Below are 22921 nucleotides of genomic sequence, written 5' to 3' on the forward strand. Positions count from 1 at the left end.
ATCTCAGATGATCATATGATACAATGGCAGGTGGGGGAGATGAGATTTCCAAAGTACACAAGTTCTGACCCTGCTAGGGCTTTATAGGTTGTGAGATGCACTACTTAGCAAACAAAGCAGTCACATCTTGCACTAGCTGTAGTTTCTGGGTGGTTTTGAGGTATAGCCCCATGTAAAGCATTTGCAGCAGTCCAGCTGGAGGTGGCACAGTCATGGATTACTTTGCCCAAGTCTATTTTGGAAGAAAAGATTTGTTCGTGTGATAAGTGGTGCTTTGGTTTATTACAAATTAATTATGCATTTGACTGACTTACTGTGTTTGGAGATTGCAAATAAGTTTAACTTGTCCTCTTAAAATTTTGTCTTGAGTTAGGGTTACATTATTTAATCTTGTGACTCTGCTTCTTCAGGGAATTGACCTTTCCAAGCTGGTGGAAGACTTCTTCTCTATGAAGGAGGAGGTCTTGGCCCGTGACTTTGACTTGGGATTTTCAGGAAATTCTGAAGATGTTGTCATGCATGCCATCCACCTGTTGGGGAACTGTGTAAATATCACAAACACCAGCCAAAACAATGAGTTCTTCATCACTCCCAGCACAACTATTCCTGCTGTCTTTGAACTCAACTTCTACAGCAATGGTGTGCTGCATGTCTTCATCAAAGAGGCCATTATTGGTATGTACTAGTTTTTAGCAGGAGATTTGTTTGTATGGAGGTTTTATTTTTTTTTTAAATCCTTTCTCCCCCAAAAGTAATATATGAAATACAACCATCTACACAGAAAGAATCAATTTCCAAACAATTAAGTTATCTGGGGTCAGAAAATTATGCCATCTTGCCTTTACCCCGTATTCACCATTAAACAAATAGTTGAATGAATGCAGTGTGGTTTTTTTCATTCTTCTTGACAATCTCCATGTATTGGCCACTGCCAGAAAGAGAGACCTAGCTTTATGGACAAGTGATCTGATCCAGCATGGCAGATGTTCCTATCTTGAAAATTTTAATAAGGTTTTGCTTTAGTTTTATGTTAACTGATCACTAATGCGGTAGTGACTTCCTCTTCTGTCTTTTGTTCCGGGGTAGGGTATATGTTGACTATTTTTAATTCTTGTTAATGAAACACAGTTCAGAGTTTCATTATGTAACTTTTACACACGGTGGTATAATCTTTTATTTTTTAGTAGCTTTGTTATCTTTTAAAATCCGTTTCCTTCAGTTATGCACCATTGTAGTTCATGTATATGAAATGATTTTGCTTTTGTTAATTGATAGGTTTCAGTTATATGTGTAATAGCTGTCAGTTTTTAAGCTTGTATAATTCTCCTATTAAAAAGCTCTGTAGGAAAACTAACCACCCTTGTATTCACATTTCTGCGCTAGCCTGCAGTCTTCATGCAGTGCAGAGTAAAAGGTATAGAAATGGCATCAATGGCGTTTCTCCCAACCTGATTAGCCAAGAACAACTGGTCCGCAAAGCCGCCAGCTTGTGCCACCTGCTTTCCAATGAAGGTGCTATATCCTTGGTAAGTGAAGTTTATCATAGTGCGTGTCCATAGCTCCAACTCCGTTCTGTTAGTGTCTGTTCATTGTTCTAAATAGAATGGATTTTTTGTTTAACTGCACTCTATTTCTAATGTAGTTCTTCGGTCTTAATATATTTACTTATTCCATCCATAGCATGGCTGAGAGTGGGACTCCCATGTAAAGAGGGAAATACCATAGTTTTAATTTGCTTCAACAAAATGTCTCTACTTCTCAATTACGTAGTTGAATTAGTCTAGCTCCCTTGAAACCATTTCTAGACAAATAACATGAATGATGTGAGCTTGAAAAGTCAATTCATTAGCTGAGATTTTCTGAGCCAGGGGAGACGACATCAATCAACATGGTGCTCATGATATGATTTAGATGTTTGCTACGTGTGTAATGAATACCTGTTGCTCATGCAAGTGAGAAACTGATAGTACTGGCAATGAGCTTGGAATACTTCTGCTATTCTAGTACTAGGCCTCTCCTGCGAAGAGACTGCCTGCCAGATTATACAGTGACTTTGTTCTAAACAAACTTAAACTGTGAAATCGAGACTACCAGACTCTTCGCACATGTGACTGGAATCAAATCGAAATCAGCTCTCCAGATTTTAAAGGCATTTTCCCAAGTTATAGAATACCTCAGTCGTCATACTGCACATTTATCAGACATCTTACCCATGACTTGACGTGCCTTATTCAAACATAAACCAATAAAGGAACGGTGGCAAATACTGCGGTTTTAACTTTATAAATACACTGATTGTTTTTGTTGTCCAATTAGAATCTTAGAAATACATGTCCTCTTATCGATTCAGTTCTGATATTGGGAAACTTTGCTGCAGTTTCCCAGCCCCCTCTTCCTTTCTTGTTATTTGAATGATGCATTTATGCTCCTTATTCTGCCTTTGAGGTTAATGATTTTGTTTTTTCTTAGTCTGGTGGACATTCCCCACCAGATTATAACCTCTGAGAAGTAGGGCAGTTTTGATTCTAAGCTTCTTCAAGGAGTTTCTTTAAATTTTAGGAGAACTTATGGAATAAGTCTTGCAGCTTTTATATTAATGAAGTTTTTGTTCCAAACTGCTCAGTGACCAGCATTTAGTCATGTTAACAAAATAATAGTAATAAGATATACAAGTCCTGTTAGGTCACATGGTCCAGCTCCTTGCCAGTGAAAGATTTTCCACATCTCAAATGCTTTGTCCAGTCTAATTTTAAACATCTCGTTCATGGATTTTTTTTTTTTAAGTGTACGTGAGTGCGAGAAAAGAATAAAGCAGGCACTAATGGAGTGGGAGTGTTGATAAGAATTGAGGAACTTGCTTAAAAAGGACAGTGTTGTGTCTAAAAGAATATTCTGGTTGACTAGGGAAAAAGAATTTATAAAGGATTAACTTTTTAACTCCTTTTTATTTTTATTAAGCCTTGTCAGATGTTATACCAAGTTTGCCATGAGGCAGTCGAAAGGTTTATACAATATGGCATTCTTTTGGTGGCAGAGGTAAGATGATTAAATTTTTTTTTGTTCTCCACTTTTCCTGCAGTCATAGAATCCTTTGCTTCTCTCTAGCTATATGCCTTATTCCAAGTATCTAAACTGGCACTTTCTCACTTGAAGTGCAAAATGACTAAGGAAATCCTAAACTGAAATGTCTTTATTCTTTTATTTTAAAGCGCAAGGTATTTTGGCAGAATCACTTTCTGATGTTATGGATGGCAACATATATGATACCAGGATCTTAATAAAGCTAGTGCTGCTTATGATGATTACACCAACTCTTAAAGTGGGCTGTGGTGATATAGTTTAATATTGAAGTCCTTGTAAATTTCAGTTTACAGCTCATCTTTAGCTCCCGTATGGTCCCTTTGCTCTGGTACAGCAGCTCAAAGGGACCAGAGGTAACTGGAGATTCCTGTGATATGTGGGAATCCGCAGGTGATACAACCATAAGGCAGCTGTAGTTTGCACCAGGATCTCGTGGTGGTCTCAGGGATTGGGGAATTGCAGTGTCAAGGTATCTTTACTTCCCATGTTCTATGGTGCTGGAGCAAATGCAGCAGGGCTGGACTAAGAATGGAGGCAATAATTTCTGTCTTCCAGATTTGTGTCCATCAGGGAATCTCCTAACACAATATTTTTTTGGTAGGTGAGTAAAAAGATTAATGTATCATGTTGCATTTTTTCCATGTCAGAATCATGTCACAGCTCCATGACAATTATCAATTATAAAGTAGCAGAAAAAATATGACGGTTAAATATACTTGGCTGCTTCCTTCTTTTAGTTCTCCTGTTTGAAGTGAAACTAGATCCACATCCGTGCTTTGATGACCCTTGTTCAGCTCCACTCCATTGCACCACTTGTGATATCCCAAGTTCCCCTTTTGATGTGTAGTTTCGTAGATAGAATTCACTTCACCTGTTTTCTGGAGACAGATTTTCCTGGCTCTAAAACTCTCTTGTTTTCTGGATCTGTTACCTACATTTATACATAAAATGTTGGCATATAATCATGTATTACAATGCAGTCTCTACATGCAGCATTTCTTGTGCTCTGAATCCTATTCTTATTTACTTAATGTTCCAGGCTCCAGGAAAAAAAATAGGTGTGTATAATGGCATAAATGTCTGTTATGTCTTTGCCTCTCAAAGCATGTGTCTTGTTTTAGGAGCTTTGTTATAAACCTATATCGTCTGTCTCCCACCCTGTCATTACCATCAATAACTGGGGTAGAAGTGGCTTACAGGTCATATATAATGCTTGTCTGTCTTCTCTTGACTTGATTGTCTTGTAACTAATTTCTCAGAGTGTTTTTTTTTTCCATATCTATTTTCTGTGTAAAACTTTCTTACAGTTATGACACTCATAAGTACCAAGACATGATCTGTCTTTGTTCTTATATTAGGCCACTCCATTGTGGTATCTGAATGCCAGACAAACAGAACACCATCCTGTCCTCTGATACTAAGAAATCAAATGATACTGTTATTTCCTATTTCTTCTGCACAGGCTTGCACAATTCGGTTACTGCCTTAGCTGAAATTTTAGATACCTTGCTCATTTTCAGGTACTTTCCATGACCAGACCTATTAGGTTGGGTTGTTCTACTTTAGTCCGTTTGCCCATTCAGTTCAGACTAACAGGATTATTTCCTAATCTCTTAGATAGTCTACAGTTTTCCCAGTACAATCTCACCATCACTTTCTGCAAGATTTATTTCAAGTATTGTCTCCAGGCTGTACCACTGCTCATGTCAGTTGTGTATATATATTAATGTTTTCTCTTTTTTTTGGATGCTGTCTATCCTATCAATCCCATTTGCTGCACTTTGCATCCTTCTAACTCGTTTCTCTGTGTAATCCAGAGGACTATCTAATCTGTTTTTTCCCTGAGAGACACAGCAAGTCCATTATACAGTGTGGAGATCTTCTATATACCAGGCGAAAGAACAACTAGTGACTTCATGTTTAATACAGTTAAGAAGTATACATTATTAGTGGCAAACTGTGGGGAATAATCACCATTTCCCTGTTTAGGACAGTTGGGGTATATTGTCTTGGTACTTTTCCAATTTAGCCTATGAGAAACATATATCTGTGATCAGCAGACGCCTGTCAGTTGTCTCTGGCTTCTGCGTCAACTTGTTTTTATTTTTATTTTTTCCAGTTTATTTCTTACTGCTGATGCCTGTACATTTAGGTCTATCTGACTGCCATGTTAGTTGAACTTTAATTTGCCGTCCTTAGCTTTTCATGGTTTCTATTTTTCCCTTTGACTCCACTGTCCTCTCCTATTGAACATTATGAGCTGAAACTCTCCTAACACGTTGTATCTCTTTAGTCCGTTTTTCCTTTATCATTTACTTTGTTCCTTGATTTAAAATAAAATCCTCAATTACAGTAAGATTGGACAGATATTACTTCATTTTCTACAAAGACCCGTCTGTCTCTGTCATGGATGGCATGAAGGTGAACACTAGTGTTTGAATCCTGCCAGGCCGGAATAGGATTAATCTTATTTTAATCACATCTCTCAGCATAAGAATTCTTGTAGAGTGTTAGTCCAGCTGCTTCGCATTCATGAGATCTTGAAGCAATTCTCTGCTGTGTTTCTTACCCATGTGTGATTGTGAGTCAGTGAGACTCAAGCCCCCTTTTACTTTTGAGCATCTATTTGAAATTTCTAGGGCTTCATGCTTCTGAGGACATGTAATAATTTCTAATTTACTCTATTACTGCTACAGTGATTTTGTTCATCGGACTAGTAAAGCTGATGTCAGATGTCAATTTGTGTCTGTCCCCTTTTTAAATAATCTTTCCTAGTTAAGGATGGGTTTGTCTGAGTGAGTCATATTTTACTTCAACTCCTCAGCCATGCTACCCTGCTACCTGCCTGATTACTGAACAGAATTGCCACTTGACTTCTTTGTAAGCCCCTTCTTTGAATTTTAACACAGTAATTTTTCAGAATCCTAAGCTGTCACATCCTTGATTATTTTCACCAAGATTTGAGGAAGTTTTTGTAATATAAACCCTCTCTCTGGCTGATTATAATCCTTCTGAAGATATATTTTTACCAACAGTTTGTCCCTTTTGGAACATTTCTCCAAAATGGCTCCTACCTGAATACATTGATCTGTTAGAGCATTTCTGGCACATCTCAGTCTCCATGGGATAATAGTAAATCACTGTCTAAGAAGGTATAATATAATGTATAGAGCCTTGTTGCTTCTCTGTTGCAGGGTAGTTCTTTACGCACCTGCATAGGGAGTGTCAGCTTGGTAGAATTCCTTTTTGGTGAGATGGGTTTCTCGGTATACTAGATGAATTCCTCCTACAAATACTTCTACGCTATCTGATCCTGACCACCCCCAGGCTTGCCTTGAAACTCTTTCCGTACTAGTTAACTTGGTCTGATCTTAGCGCACTCTCATGCTTTTAATTCATTTCGTAAGACCATAGTCTCCGTCTTCATTATATTGATCTCACACAAGCCCCTAGGTATTTGCACAGGTCTTTGTAAAGTGCCAAGCCCAGTGGCAATAATAGACTCTAAGTGTCATGGCCAGGTTTTGTTGCTTCCTTCTCTCTTTCTAGTCTGAAAAGAAACTGAATACCTTTCCTGTTGTAGGTAGGTATTTCCCTGTCTGTGACAAACAAGAGTCAACCTCTAGCCAAATGCTACCTAACCCCAACTAAGTAAATTAATGTTTCCACACATGTAGCCAACTCAGTTAAGGGTTCAATATGTTGAAACCTCAGCCACTGCAGTTCATTTCAGCTAAAAAGAGAACTTGAAAAAAAATAACAGGAATATAAAAATAAACCCCCTTATTCAACCAGGATGACCTCCCCAGAGCGGATAAAATACTCATTGGAGAATGGTACATTCCTCTTACTGAAAATGTAAGATATTCAGAGTGATACAGGCCTGGAAACAAGAGGAAGTAGAACATGGAATTATGCTGCAGCACTTCCAGATGAAACCTATGTTGTCAGAAATTATCTAACTGTAAACTTCAGTGTCCTTCTTATGGTAGCTGATTTAGCATATATACAACTTTTATGTGTGCTTTCTTCGTCATGTTTAGATTTCTAAACATGCCTCTATCCTTTCCCCATGGACACATGCATATTGCAAACATTAACAAATTTTACAAGAAAATAAACCAGAGACAAATGAACTCTCCTAAGCCCTTCATGATGGCAGAATAAACGCTACCTCGTTGACACTCTCGCTAACATATGCCCCTCTCAAAAGCCTGAGGAAACATATATTTTGCATCATGTTCTGATGGTCAGACTCAGAGCTTCTTACCGCAAGTGGGGAAGTGAGTTTGAGTGAGTGACACTTCTCTGTAAATGCATTGCCAGTAGTCCCCTCCCAAGTTAAACTGAGCGCTGTTAAATAAGGTAGCTCAGCTGATCTGATACTACACTAGGAGAGAAGTGGTATCTCAGGGATTCAGAACAAATCATTTAGAACTTTTTAGATTAAAACCAACTCTTTGAATTTTCAACCAACGCAGAGAGTATGGAGACAAATACAACAAGTACGTGATTACAAGAGGTAAGTAGCACTTAACAAAGCTGCTGCTGAATTCTGTACTACCTTGAAATTTTCAATTGGTCTTCAAGTATAGCAGCATGTAAAGCGAATTGAGTAATCCATCCTTGAGTTGGTAAAATTATAGATCACTGCAGTGAAATCCACATCCAAAATATAAAGTCCTACCTCCTAGTGAAACACAGGTGAAGAAAATGTTCTGTTGACCTCTGCTGCCTCCTGAAGTTTCGGTCTTGAGTGAGGATCCAACAAGACTCCCCAACTTCAGCCCCTCTCTTTCATGTGATGGGAAAACTTCCCCAGTCAAGGGAGAAGAAACAACTTTTACCAATTCTTCTGATTTTGTTTCTGTCCACTTACTTCAGTCTTGTGTGGATTGGGTCTTGGCTAGCTCATTCTCATTGTGAGCCCCAGTGTGTTAAGTACTGGTAAATCACTAAACTGTGATATCAGGTCACCTGAGATTAAAATATAGTGCAGTTGTCACCTGGATTTGTTTCTCTGAATAGTTACCTTTTTCTCTCTCCCCCCACCTCCCTTTCTGATTTAAGCAGGATGATCAGGAGGATGTTAGCCCTAGCCTTACAGAGCAACAGTGGAGTAAAAAGCTTCCTGAACCCTTGTCTTGGAGAAGTGATGAGGAGGATGAAGACAGTGACTTCGGAGAAGAACAGAGGGATTGCTACCTGAAGGTACTGTATACAAGGCTAACAGTAATAGTCAGGCCTATTATGTTAAAGTTAAGTAAATCTTAGTTTACAAGTTCAGTTGGGGAAAATAATAAGATTTCTTTTTCTGATCATTCCCAGCATTAAAGTCTGCAATAGTCTGCTTCAATCAGTAAATCATCCTTTTTTTCCCCCCCTGAAAAAGACCAGCTCTGTGAGGAAACTTCAGATAGTCTGCTGGCAAAGTCTACATAACTGGGGTGGAATGGCCACTATGGTGAAAACTACTACACGCTTTAGTATCCTACAGGGTCCTAAAATTTGTACTGTATTATTAATAACACAATGTACCAAAGGTGGGCATATACTGCTAGTGCATATTTTTCTGAGTCAAATGTGGTGTATTGTTCTTTGTGTACAGTGTTTTATATTTGTGCATGTGTGTACATTTTTAATTTGTGACCCAAGACATGCCAGAAGATACGATTTCTTGATGCAAAAAGCTACTACATAGTCCCCTTCTGTGGTCAGCCTATAGTTTCCTTGCTAGAAGTTCAATTATATTGTTTCTTCTTGGAAAGCAAATTGCCAGTTTTGTCGTTGGTTTGTTTGGTTTCTTTGTTTGCTTGTTTTTGTGATGACACTTGTTTTGGGTTTGTTAAATACTCATTTGGAAACTGATGCTCATCTCTGTGAAAGAATGAACTGCTATTGTGCTATTTATTGCAAAGAAACATGACCTTTTAAAGTGGTGAAAACATGCTATGCTGTTAATATCCTGGGGAAAAAGCTAGTGAAAGTGTGATTTTTGTAGAGCAGTTTTTCATACATCAGACCACTTTTTGCTTTGCTATAATAATGCACTGTTGTAATTCGTTCCCCTCCTCCTGTTCTCCTGAGTGATTGTCTGTATCCAGTGTTTTGGCTTTTACTGTGTAGTTGGCTGTCTTTCCCTTATGCAAGCTTCATTTACACTCATTTCTGCTATCCTAACTTAGGTGAACCAATCCCAAGAACACCAGCAGTACATCACCTTCCTGCAAAGGTTACTGGGGCCTTTACTCGAGGCCTACAGCTCAGCTGCCATCTTTATGCACAATTTCAGTGGTCCTGTGTCAGAAACTGAATACCTTCATAAGTTACACAAGTATCTAATAACCAGGACAGAGAAGAGTGTTGCAGTGTATGGTACGTCAAGCAGTGTGACTCTGGATAAAACAGAGCCAATATTTCAATTACTGATGCATAACTCTCATTTTTCCAAGTACCAGTGTCTTATATTTGACCTGAAATGCTTGTTTGTTTTATTTCCCTCCCCCTGCCCCCCACAGCTGAGAGTGCCACCTATTGTCTTGTGAAAAATGCGGTGAAGGTCTTTAAGGATATTGGGGTAAGTGTTTTGTAATGAAAGGTTTCTCCTCTTCAGATGAAACCGTTGGGGCCCTTTTAATGTGAGTGACTCAAAGGAAAACTTTGGGTAGTGCATGAGTGCTGTGCAATATCAGCCTTTGCTAATGTTTTTCAAGAAAATGCTTCTGCATATGTCTTCCTCTTGTGCTTTGTAAGTGTTTACCTGTCTTTTGAAGTTTAGAGCTGCAGAGGAAGTGTAACTTTACACTTCTGCTTTTGTACTTTCTACTGCTAAGAGAAATTGACAAGTATGGCAGGATGCCAGCCCTTTCTGTCTTTATAGGTCCAGTACTTCTGTATTGGACTGTGATGATACCACTCCTCTGTGTGCTCAGGGGGAAGGATGGAAGGCAATCTGTCTATTTGTATGTCTATTTACTGACATACATAGCACAATAATAATTAAGCACTTCCCCATAGTATTAAAAACTTACAGAAATATTAGTCCTCAGATTTTGGCTCATTATTTTCCATCACTTTCCAAGCCCTCCAGCAGATTTTGCCTGCACTAACAGCCATAAAATTAACATTCCATCCAAATCCTGAATGCACAGAAAGACACTTCCAGATGCAGACTCTCCAGGACTGTCACAGTGACTGAGCGAGTTCTTCTGCCATTCCTAAATAACTCTATTCCAGACAGCAGTTGCAGCAGCATCCCAGTGAACCTGAAATGTCAGGAGATACCATGAAGATAGAAATGCTCCCTGATGTAACTGGATGAAGTTGGAGTTTCCATACTATCACTAGCACCTTCATAGTTTTGTTTTTTTTTAATTGTACCTCTCAATTTTTTTAAAGCTGTATGACATTAAGATCATATTGAATATTGCCTTTTTTATGTTGAAAGGTACAAAGCAAAGAATATTTCTGGATAGGGGTTACTGAATGCCCTTCAGTTCTTTGGCCATGACTTTCTAAGTACTAAGCTGGCTATTAGAATGAAGGAAAATTTCCACAGTTTGTTAAATGCCCTTTGGGATGCTGCCTTATGAATGCATTTATCAAATGCAGCATATTTATTCTAATATACCGTGCTGCTAGGGTACTGGAGCTAGCTGACATCTGTTACTTGCATCTGCTCATAATATTTAATTCTGATTTTTGTTTTTGAAACTAAACACTGCACAGTTTGAGGGATTTTTTCTTCTTTAATCACATTGTTTCCTGTTATTTGTCTGATTATCATACACGGCATACTTTTTAATACATATGATGTATGCAGATGGATACAAGTAATTCTGTTGTGTTAACTAAAAGCTGACCATTTGTCATTTGCTGTTGAATCATCTCATCATTTTGAGCACTTCTGTTTCCATTAACAAATGTTAATGTTTCTGCGCTTAAGAATAAGCCTGTAAAGAATCTCCCCACAAAAGATTGGTCTTTTCAGACCTCTCTTCCAAATTATAGCTTATATCTCTGGAATAATCACTCTTTCCTCCTCCATGCTACTTAAAATCCCAACAATACCTGGATTCTTAAGATATCTAAAAGGAGTGTCATCCATGATGGTGCTAGAAAGAAAAAAAAATCTTTACAGTTGGTTCTAGTAAGCAGTCATTTGTTCTTTATCGCATGCATGAATTCACAGCAAACAGAATTCTCTTAAGGGTTTGCATGGAATAATATCCTTATGGTGTAATGTACTAGAGTGAAGAAGGGATTCTAGAGATTACTAACTCTAGCCTTTTGACTTCCACCTGTTAAAACTTTCAACAACCGCATGATTTCAATGCTCGAATGTTTGTTTTAGGCCCAAGGTCTTAGACTAGATCGTAAACTGCTGTACATCATTCATTACAAATAAATGACTCTGCTTGAAGATGTTAATGAAGAGCATGTCTTCATCCTTCCCTTTAGGTTTTCAAGGAGACAAAACAAAAGAGAGAGACTTTTTTGGAACTGAGCAGTACTTTCCTACCTCAGCGCAACCGGCAAAAACTACTGGAATTCATCCTGAGCTTCATTGTACTGTAGATCACGTTTAGTACCTTTTGCCAGGGAGACGAAGACAGGTTCTGAGATTTGTGTCAATGCCTGAGGGCATTTGCTAGTCCTTCAGAGTATAAGGCCTTATCTCACTTGAACCACTGGAAGACAGTGCCTTCTTATGTATGCATTTATGGATTTCTGATGGTCTCAATCCTGTGATGATACAGTAATACAGCAGGTGACACTGTGGATGCAAGCGATCAGTCATGTTTGCAGTTAAAAAAAAATTAATTAAATCTAGATTTAAAATGAAAACTGACATTTTATCTGTTATATTTTACATAATTACTTTTAAAGACTAATGACTGTGACAGAGGCACAAATGCAGATAGTGATTTATAGCTAGTCCTGAGATCTTGAATTTAGTGGAAATACTGCTTATGACAAAAAAAAAAAAAGGAACACGTGAAAGCTGTTACTTCAGACAGGAAGGGGATGACAAATTTTCTGGTTTATTGTTTAAAATAAATGGTTTATAAAGATATGCATGGACAGTGCATACTTTATGGGAAAAGTCATAGTTTTTCATAATTGTTAGCACCTAGAATAAATGCCAAAATCTTAATGAGAATAACAATCAATTGACTATTGGGACTGGATAATGGAATGATAAATTGCACTAAACACTATTGTCACGGTAGAATGTGATAGCACAATTTTATTAGGGCTTGCTGTCCCTTACCTTTACTAGAAATAGGGAATTAGTTTGTCTGAAACATGAATGTATTCTAACCACTTAAATTTTGTATATAATAAAAAAAGTTGTTTAGTTAATACAGTGACAGTCTTTTGTTTTAAACAGAGAATTTAAGGGTAGCTAGCAAACCAGAAGGTTTTTTTCCCCTAGTGCTGTTACCTGTTGGTAGGCATTTTATTTTGTGAAGTTACTTTAATTTTGGCTCTAAAATTTTCAGCAATAACACGGCAATCTTGTGGAACTGAACTCTCTGATCCCTTTTAAACTGAAGAAAAGTATGTTCCCGTTCTGTTTTCTGTTGCTGAGTTACAAAGTGAGCAGTTTTAAATTGCTTTGACCTCTGGAAACAGAAAAATGTGGTAATGTTTCATCTTTGGTTTTGTTCCAATTGGGAATTTTAAATTAATATTGGGGGTTCTATCTTAAAAATAAATAAATAAATAAATAAATAATAGGGCCCTGATCTTTCACTATTATCCTTAGGATTGGTCCTCGGTGCCCACGTGGGGCCTCGTGGACTTCACTTTGACTCCCCTTGAGTGCAGATCGGACTGCAAGCCATAATTCTGCAGTGCAGTCTCTCTCAGCTGATACTAGCTGAAGCAATAAATCTATGGCATGTGGAGCTGGTTTGTTGGTGAAATGTGTGTTGTCTTTTGGATTCCTTTTTTTTTTTGTTTTTTTCACAAGAGAAATCAAACATTTCAATCAGTGTAGTGTTTCATTTAACTCCTCCGTCCTGCCCTTGCAGGTAAAACAAGCACTATGGTTACAAAATTTGTGGTTTAATTTAATTATCTGTAATAATGGGAAAAGCTCACTTGAATGACAAAGGCATTGCACAGTCACTCCAACATAGAAGTGCTGCATGCAGTTTGAATCCACTTTAGGAGTAACTTTGTTTTTACTGCACATTCATTAATTAAAAAGTTATATAAATCTACTGATTAAATGCTACTAATATTGAAAATTTCAGAGTATGGTTTGTTAGTATTATCACTTCTCTTTTGTGAAAGGTACTGTTATGCATGTTTTCTGTCACAAAACAGGTTCTGTAACACATTTTACAAGAAGAAATTCTGAACCAAAGTTACATTGATTTAGAGAGAAAAGCTGACCATAAAATTGCTTTTGTTTTTATGTATGTCTACTTTGTTCGTCAGGATAGTGGCTGAAATATACGCCTTCCTAGGAAAGCTGCTTATAGTACTGGTTCATCTCACCCTAGTTAATATGCACTATTTGTTAACTAGATATAGTCTCTGCTTAGCAGTTGTTAAGATTGCTGTTGGCTTCCATTTAAAGTCAAACAGACGAGGTGCTTGTAAATAAATAACTTCTCACAGTTTACTGCACTTCAGTAAATCTGAAGTGTATACTATACTGAAGACTGTGTGCTCACTAAATGGGGGTGGGGGAGAGTAATATGAAGCAGTTGAAACTTGGCTAATTTTAATGAAAATGTTCTGCCTAATTTAGATAAATATGGGATGTAGGGACCAGTGTGGTCACCAAGATGTAACTGTTAAGTGTCACAATTAAAGATGATTTCTGGATTCGATTATTAAAATGGTGAGTGGGTGAGATAACATGCCTGTGAGATAACAGTAATACCTACAGTAAACAGAGGGGGAATATGCTCTTAAAAAACTGCAATTTGAAAACCTCAGCATAAGGGGAAATGATGTATTATGAATGTGCTGACACAGGAAGTTTTTGCTTTCTGCAGTGGATGTGTGTATGTTTGTCTATAGGCATGTGTAGTTAGGGGATGCAATGGTTATGCTTTTCCCTGAAGATAATTCATAGATTAAAAACTTGACTGTCCGTAACACTACAGAATTTTTACACTGGATATGGGCCTCTGGAGTCTTTAAGCTTTCCAGCCTCCTTGGCTGATATATAGAAAGGATTCCGAGTTCATATTTTTTTATCAATATAAATAAGCATTTGGACGTTAAATGCTACAATACTTTAAAGACTTACTCACACATATCACTTTACTCAGATGAGCATAGTTACTCAGGTGCTTAAGTCTTTGCAGGATTAGGGTCGATCAATGAAGTATAAACATGATGATAAATCTTTCCACATAATGTTCTGTGAACTTTATTTGTTGATTGAAGTGTAGAGCTCCTCCCTCCTCTCCCCCCCCCTTTTTTTTCCAGGGTCTGTATGTTTATTAGCGTGTTTAATCCCTACCAATGACTGCATATTAAGCATACATCTTTTGTCTTTGATAGTATGGGCATTATTCTAATAACTTTAGCTCCAAAGTGCATTTGAGTATTAACTAATTGTTCGCTCTGTAAGGGAGTATCAGAATCGTACTATTTAAAACAAAAATGATCTTGCAAGATGCTATGCAGTGTCAGTCCCGGGATATTAGAGAGGTAAATTGGGTGAAGTAATATCTTTGACTGGACCAAATTCTGTTGGTGTAGTGTTGTAGATGCTACAAATCATTGTCTTAATAAATACACTAGATTTATGGTTTATTACAACGATCCGTAACCCAATAATTCCCTCCCCCCTTTTGTCTTATGACTAGAGGTGTTAACTGGCCACTTCACCTTGAATGATCTCTTAGATTAGCACAAGTAGTTAGCACATATTGTATCTGTTCAATCTTGTATTTAGCTGTGACATTGAGTACATTTCCCAGACTGAAGAAGAACTCTGTGTAACTCAAAACTTGTCTCTCTCACCAACAGAAGTTGGTCCAGTAAAAGAGATTACCTCACCCAATTCAGGAGGGAGGCAGGGATAGCTCAGGGGTTTGAGCATTTTGGCCTGCTAAACCCAGGGTTGTGAGTTCAGTCCTTGAGGGGGCCACTTAGGGATCTGGGGCAAAAATCAATACTTGGTCCTGCTAAGGAAGGCAGGGGGCTGGACTCAATGACCTTTTGGGTCCCTTCCAGTTCTAGGAGATTAGTATATCTCCAATTATTATTTTATTTACCCACCTTGTTTCTCTTGCAAGGTGCTGTAAAATATAGCTACTGTGTGTCTGTATTTGTGAGTCCTGCCTATACTACTTTGAAACGAACACATTTCTTTGCCTGTTACATGTAACACTATCTGTCGTAAGAAGCACAGAGACATGCTGTAGTTTTATTTTAATAAACAAATTAAAGTGCTTCTTGACACTGAACAACTTTTTTGTAGATTTAAAAAAGTGGTAAAATAAACAATTCTCTCTAACTTCTTTCCCCACCAAATATTTTCTTAAGTTAAATATATAGAAGTCTGCTTTTATAAATATTGTGAGTTAATGGAAATGAATGAATTTAGCACTTTGTTTGGATGGGGGACTAGGGAGATTCCTAATATAAATTACTAATCCTCATCCTGGGCACTGATTATTCCCTAACTGCCTACTGCAGGATTTCTTCCTCTGAAACAGCAGGCACTAGCAATCATCAAAATGAGGTATTAGGCTAGATAGACCAATGTCTGTTCTAGTGTAACCATTCCTATATTTGTATGATGAGGAGAATAATGTAGGATGGTACAAGGAATAATGAGAAACCAATAAGATATGTAAAACTAGGCTGGACCAAAGCACTGTGTTCTGTTGGGAGCAACCCCATGTTGGCAGAGAGACAGACTAAATGACCCTTTACACAAATTCCATGAATAATTTGTATTATCAAATGTTGAGGCACTGCGCAATAGACCCAAAAGCCATTCTGTTACTCTTGCATGGGCCTTGTGGACTGAGGAGTTTTATGGTCAGCCTGTTTTCATCTGAGTGGTGGGCATATGCCTGCATATTTTGTCATACCCAGACATACGACTATGATTTTGTCATGGTTATTTTTAGTAAAAGTCACAGGCAATAAACAAAAATTCACGGAAGCTGTGACCTGTCCATGACTTTTGCTCCTGCAGCTCCATGGTTTCTTCTGCCACCATGATGGCTGGGAGCTGTGGGGTCCGTCCCCCTCATGAGGCTGTCACCCATTGCTGGAACCCTGAGGGAGGGGCCCCCTGAGGAGGCTGTCCCCTGTCACTGGAACCATGCAGGGGGAACCTTGCCAGGGCCCCATTGGCTGCCTGCTCAAGTCCCGAGACCCCAGGGGCGGAAGCTGAAAATGTCATGGGGAGGTCTCTGAAAGTCATAGATTCCATAACCTCCGGGACCTAAATGTAGCCTTACCCATAAATAATCTATGTTTAAACATCGGAGCCATCTGAGGTCTTTTCTAATATACATGCGCTCACCTTGGCTTTTTGCTGTAAATGTACTTACATCATATTATGTTGAAGGTAGCCAGTTGCTCTGTAAGGATGGATGAAGTGTCTTAAAATAAGAATAAAACTTTTACCTAAAGTTAGTTCAACCTTTTTTTTTTTTTTTTTTTTTTTTGTCCATGACCTTTAAAAATCAATCATCCCATGACCCACCATTTTCTACCAAGGATTGTGGAATGTGGGTTAGAACAGGACATGTCAGGTTGGGGTTGGGACTCATGTTGGAGCAGTGGGAGAAGGGTTGATGGTTGCTGAGTTGGATCATAGATGAGGGGGCCTCTTTCTTCTATAGTGGGGGTGTGTACAGGAGCTGAATGGTCTCAGAGGCTGCAGGGTGGGCTATGCATCCTCTTGAGTTGCTGCTGCATATTGTGTCCCAGAGCAGAGTGCTTTCATTTTGTCTCTTTCTCCCCTGTGCACAAAGTCTGTTTCACACTTCTGTTGCTCCCTTTTGGAGGCTGTAAGTTCTGCTTGCTTGACCAAAACTGGCCACTGCACTTCTACACAGGTTGAGTCTGTTGCTTTCTCCTGCCACACTCCAAACTGGTCTGAGAGTATGTCTACATAGTAAAAATTCTGCATGGGCTAGTTTACTTAAACTGGCATGAATCTAGCTAATGCAGATACCAATAGCAGTGAAGACACAGCAGCACAGATAGAATAAGCTTGGTGTGGACCCTGGATATGTACTCAACTTGCTAGTCTGCCCTGAAGCGCTCATGGCCCTGTTTTTATTGCTATTGTTACCCACGTTAGCTGGATTCAACCTAGCTTGGGTAAGCTAGCCAAGGTAGACATCACTTTTGTGTTTAGACTCACAGTTCTGATCCTACTGATCAGCCTTTTATATAGGGATAATTGCAAATTGTTTTACAAACTAATATTTTATGTTGTGTTTTATGGTAATACTGCCAGCACCCTGCTAATACACGAATAAGCCTGAATAGAACTTTAATGTAATATACTTACCAAGCAGATTTTTACTCAAAGGGTGTTTGTTTCACTCTGAGTGCAAAACATTGAACTTTTATCCACACCTGATTTTGTAAGAGGCCTCTAGGTACACACTCACATGCAGGCGAGGTGCAGAAGAAATTAATTGGGAATGATAGGCTTAGGTGGGAAACTAAAATGCAATTATTGTTAATGGCATTGTATAAAACACAATGTTTATTGGTAATAACCTTATATAAAGGTTATTCTCTGTTTAAATGTCTTGCATCTTCCCAATCTTTTAAAGCCCAAGATGTTGGATTAAACCATTTATCTCTGAATTAAGCATAAATTCAGTTTTGCTTGTAATAAAATCTTGTCATGCTGATTTAAAAGGATTTTTTGATTTGAGTCCTGTGGTGTTCTCTGGTATACAAAACCTTGTTTCAGTAGCCCTTGGCTTTTAATAGGTTAAAGATCCCTATCTCACTCATTGACCTGAATGATACTTGGAGAGGACTTTTCTTCAAATTGCTTTACAAACATTAATTAGGCCTCTCGCTTACTAGGCAAAGTACTATTCCTATTTCAGGGATGGGGCAGCTCACCAGAAAAGACATGTAACTTCCCCAAGAAGAGAGAAATTTCTGTCTTGAGAAGAATAATCCTCTCCCTTGCACGAATTAGTAGTGACATTCTGTGGCCTCCATTATGCAGGCGGTTGAACTAGATGGTCAGCTAAGTCCCTTTTTCCTGAAAGTTACAGAAAGAAAAGCAGAGTGTAGATAATCATACAATGCGTGATTTCAAGCAAATGCTAATGGTATAATTGCTACAAGTAATTTGCATAAATAATTATAGCACTTATACTGATAGCATATTTTTATCAAATGCATTAAAAAGCGGTAGCATTTTGCAGATGCAGATACCTGCCAAGGTTAGTGATAGCTAGCTCAGTGCCTTACCCTTTTTCATATGGTCTCTGTAGTGAGGTGGTCACCTGCTCTGGCCCTGAAGGGGTTATACCACCCAGGGAAGGGGCTGAGGCTGCGAGAGGGCTGCTGCTGGGGTAAGCGGCAAGCCTTGGCTGAATGGGGAAACAGCCACAGCTGGGGCTCAGCTGGCCCTTATAAGGGCTGTTGGCCAGGGGCTCAGAGAGAGTCTCTCTCTAGCTTGCTGAGAGAGGCGGGCCTGGCTGCTGGGAGCTGAGCAGGGTACCTGAGAGGAGCAGGGCTGGGGGAAGGCCAGAGGAGCCGGGGAGCTCCAGCCTGGAAACTCCCCAGGCTGCAGGCCTTGATAAAGGCTGGAAAGGTACTGGGGTTGCAAAGGGGCAGCCCAAGGGTAGGCACAGGCAGCAGGTCCAATCCCTCCCTTGCCTGTGATGAGTGGCTTTTTATACTGCAGTCCACCCCGGTGAATAGGGGCTGGATGGTGACTGGCAGTAGCACAAGACTGAGGTGAGGGTTGGGGGCTCCCCTGGGAGGGGAGACCCAAAGAGCTGAAGGGGTACTGCCAGGGGGAGCACCCAAGGGAAAGGGCACCAGGGTCCGAGAGGGACACGGGGCCAGCGACAGGTGAGACTTGGGCCTGCAGAAGGCGCTCCAAAGGCTGGAGAGCTAATTCCCTGGATGACCAGCAGGAGGTGCCACAGGGTGAGTCGTCACCCCGTTAGTCTCCTATGTGACATAGGAGCGAAGAGCAATAACTGAGATGATTTTGCTGCTTGGGTGTCAGATTCTGTAAGAAAAGTAGCTGAGTGTCCAGATATTTGATCACTTTCTTCATGTGTTCTCCATCATGTGGTACCCAGAGTGGGAATAAGAAGGTTATACAATTGGGCTGCAATGATAAGCCTGCTGGTGAGCAGTATAAAGTACATGAAAGGGTTCACCTGTCTACAAGGATGCTCATTGGCTACATGCAGTAAAGCAATATACAGATGGATTTGTATGAGAGAGTCTAGGAGGGTCAGGCTGCTATGGCTGTTTGTTCCAATGAGATCTGATCTGAACTGAACAGCCCTATCATATATTGAAAGGTGCCAACTGGATCATAAAATCTGCAGCATTGATTTCCATTTTATATAGTTTTGATAAGACAAGTTCTTTGCTATTCCATATTAAGATGCTTGATAAAGTAGTTTATTATTTGTATGGAGGTAGCACCTAGAGGCCAGGGCCCCCTTATTCTAGGCACTGTACAAAACCATGACAAAGAGACAGTCCCTTACCCAAAGACCTTGCAATCTGTCTGTCCCTATACATAAAATATTTGTCAATCTGCAGTGTTTTCAAAATGCCAAGGAGAGTGGGTTTTTTTGTGTTTTGTTTTTTGGTTTTTTTTAACACAAGATGAACTTTTTTGCAAGTCTGTCATTGCTTTCATGATTGTTTTGTCTCAAGACTTCAGCCTCTTTGTCTGTGCACCCAGGTGTCATTATTTATAAGAAAATCACGAAGTTGGAATTGTGCTACTTCAGCATCCTACATTTTGTTTCCTATGTTCGAGCTGGATCCATCCCCACTTAGTCAGGAATTCATATGAACCGCATGGAGACCAAAGGTATCCCAATTCTCAAACTAGGAAATATATCCACCTGCAGGAAATAAAGAAGTGTGGCAGAAGGGAGAAAGTAGGAGCATATTTGAGAATTTTAGTTGCTTTCAGCCGGATAGTGTAATTCCCATGGATTTGTAAATTTAGATCTAATGTAATTTGACTATGCTAAATAGGAATATAGTCTAATAGTGTAGACCTGCTCCATAATGATCCAGTGTTTTTTAATTCTTGTACCAAAACAATATGCAGCCAAACAAACAAGTCAGGAAAGTTAAAACTCTCACTAGCTGCTTCTTTTTTTTTTTTTTTTTTTTTTTTTTTTTTTTTTTTAAATGTAACAGTTCCACTGGTATTTTTCTCTCCCTTCTCTTCTCTTCTCAAGCCAATTGCGATAAGTTATTTTGCAGTCTCTTAAGATTGCTCAAAAGCCATTCTTGGAAGGCCCTGATCAAGATCATTTAAACAGGGGAGAACATTCATTTTAAATGATACCAAGTCTAGAATATCAGGATAAGCTGAGATTGTTCAATAAACTTTTTGTAGATGTTTCGCCAGAGAAGGGTGGTTTATGAAGGTTTGAGGGTTGGCTGGATGTGCATTCCAAAATATTTGCTAGAAGTTGAATGGTCAGGCATGTCCTCTTTAGAAAAACCTTTAGGCAGTCCCTCTTTTAGAATGAAGCCACAGAGAGTCCCAAAAGCTGATGTATTAGTTACTTGGGTCATCTGCATACAGGGATCAGTATTTTCCCATCTAATACCATTTATTTACCTATTAGCATAAATTCTTTGAGTCAGGCATTCAGCTATTCTGTAGCAAGCATAAAGAATGAAAGAAAAGGAATGACCTCATGCCACCTGTTTAAAGTGAAGCTCCAGGGCTCCTTTCCATCGATAAGAATTCTCGCTGATGGAAGGTGAGTAACATCTCTCAATCCAAGCCATAAATATAGGGATAAATCCCAGTTTCAGGAACTGAAAAAAATATCATCCTCTTCCACACCACCTTAGACTTTTTATACTCCCAGGTATGTAATCACGTTTAGTGCTTTCCACCTATAAAGAGCAGAATGCTTTTAAGAGGTGGGGGAAATACCAGCTATGCCATTTGATTTATTAACAGTACCCAAAAGTCTTCTAGGTAATTTATAGATCATAAAAAGACAATGGGTAAGATTTTCAAACCTGGTGAAAGAGTGGATTTAGCTATGCAAATCTCATCAAAATTAGTGGGAGCTGTATGGCTAAATTCTGTAGCCAGGTTTGTCCCTGCTTTGAAGAATAGACAGCCAATAGACATTTGTAAGTGAATTATTAAATTCATCCTTTGAGGTGGAAGGGGTTGAATCTCTCTTAATTGTTCAGAAAACAGGGAAGGATGAAAATGAAACAAAAATAGCTGTATTTATAAAGTGCAAGAATAAGGAGAGAATCCATTTCAAGGCATAGCTGGAGATCGGGACATGACATTTAAAGGCGCACATGCTTTCTCTGATGCATGTGTGAAGTTTAAAGATATTTTTTAATGATCATTGCTTCCTAATTTAGAAATAAACCTTTTTTCAGCTGGCTTGTTAATGCAGTATATGCCAGATGTAGTGGGTGTGAGTGCTTTGAAATGTTCTTCCTCCTATTTTTGGATTTGAGGCCTGGTCTACACTAGGAGTTTACACTGGTATAGCTAGATCTTCAGGGGTGTGAAAAATCCACATCTCTGAGAGCTGTATCTATGCTGAGCTACCCGCTGGTGTAGATAGTGCCAGGTGGATGCAGAATTCTTCCGTTGACCCAACTACTGCTTCGTGGGGAGATGGATTATCTACTCTGACGGGAGAATCTCTCCTGTCCCTGTGCTGCTGTAGCATTTAAGGTATAGGTGTATCCTTAGTCTTACACAGAGGAGTGAGGGTGTATATTGCACTAGTATCTAACAGTCAGGTCTTTGGAGGCAGGGACTGCCTTTGTGTTCATAGTGTGCTTAGAACAATAGGGTCCTGGGGCCAGATTTCTAAAGGTATTTAGGTGGTTAAAGATGCAGATAGGTGCCTAGTGGGATTTTCAAAGTTCCATTTGGAGTTAGGTATATTTAAAAGTCCCACCTTGCATCTGCCTGCATCTTTAGGCATCTAATTACCTTTGAAAATCTGGCCCCTGATCCGTGACTGGTGCTGCTACAATAAAATAGTATTCGGCAAAAAATCGTTAAGCAGCAGTTGAGCCTCAACTGCATCGATTTTATTGGTGATTGACCCATCTCTGTCATGCTTGTCAGGTTCAAATTAGTTTTTCTAAGTAACAGGACTCACCCTTATTCCCCGCACATTCACCTCTCATCCCTTTTCTAGTCACCCAAACAGAAAAATAGGGGGAGGGATAGCTCAGTGGTTTGAGCATTGGCCTGCTAAACCCAGGGTTGTGAGTTCAGGGGACTACTTAGGGATCTGGGGCAAAAATCAGTACTTGGTCCTGCTAGTGAAGGCAAGGGGCTGGACTCAATGACCTTTCAAGGTCCTTTCCAGTTCTAGGAGATAGGTATATCTCCAATTATTTAAAAATAAATAAATAAAAAAGAAGAGTAATGCTAGCCACATCCGAGCTAACTCTCCTGCCTTTGTGTGTGCAGGATTCATATGGGAATGAAAAAGGGCTGCTAAGCCATTGGGTGAGAGTTTTTTTCTTTCAGCTAAGCAGTTTGCTTCTGGTTGTCTGTGGAAAGTTTTTGCAGCCTCACCTTCTGGATATATTAGTATGTGTTTCCCTAAGTTTAGCTGATGCCTCATTATTGTAGCAATGTACTTAGGCA

At 39.2% G+C, this 22921-nt stretch overlaps 1 protein-coding gene across 4 annotated transcripts in view; it reads left to right on the top strand.

The window, feature by feature from the left end:
• GPAM (glycerol-3-phosphate acyltransferase, mitochondrial) overlaps positions 1-13570 on the top strand; it is a 50772-nt gene extending 37202 nt beyond the window's left edge. For 3 of the 4 annotated variants that reach the window (XM_050958006.1, XM_050958005.1, XM_050958008.1), the window contains 7 exons: positions 411-675; positions 1384-1526; positions 2959-3036; positions 8152-8292; positions 9267-9456; positions 9600-9658; positions 11542-13570. In XM_050958006.1, the coding sequence (XP_050813963.1) occupies positions 411-675; positions 1384-1526; positions 2959-3036; positions 8152-8292; positions 9267-9456; positions 9600-9658; positions 11542-11658 (993 nt within the window). In that variant the 3' untranslated portion in view covers positions 11659-13570. The remainder of the gene's footprint in view (positions 1-410; positions 676-1383; positions 1527-2958; positions 3037-8151; positions 8293-9266; positions 9457-9599; positions 9659-11541) is intronic. The other variant, XM_050958007.1, reaches the window with a different exon arrangement.
• The last annotated feature ends 9351 nt before the right edge of the window (positions 13571-22921 follow it).

The sequence above is a fragment of the Gopherus flavomarginatus genome, chromosome 6 (genome assembly GCF_025201925.1).
Source record: "Gopherus flavomarginatus isolate rGopFla2 chromosome 6, rGopFla2.mat.asm, whole genome shotgun sequence".
NCBI classification, from domain to species: Eukaryota; Metazoa; Chordata; order Testudines; family Testudinidae; genus Gopherus; species Gopherus flavomarginatus.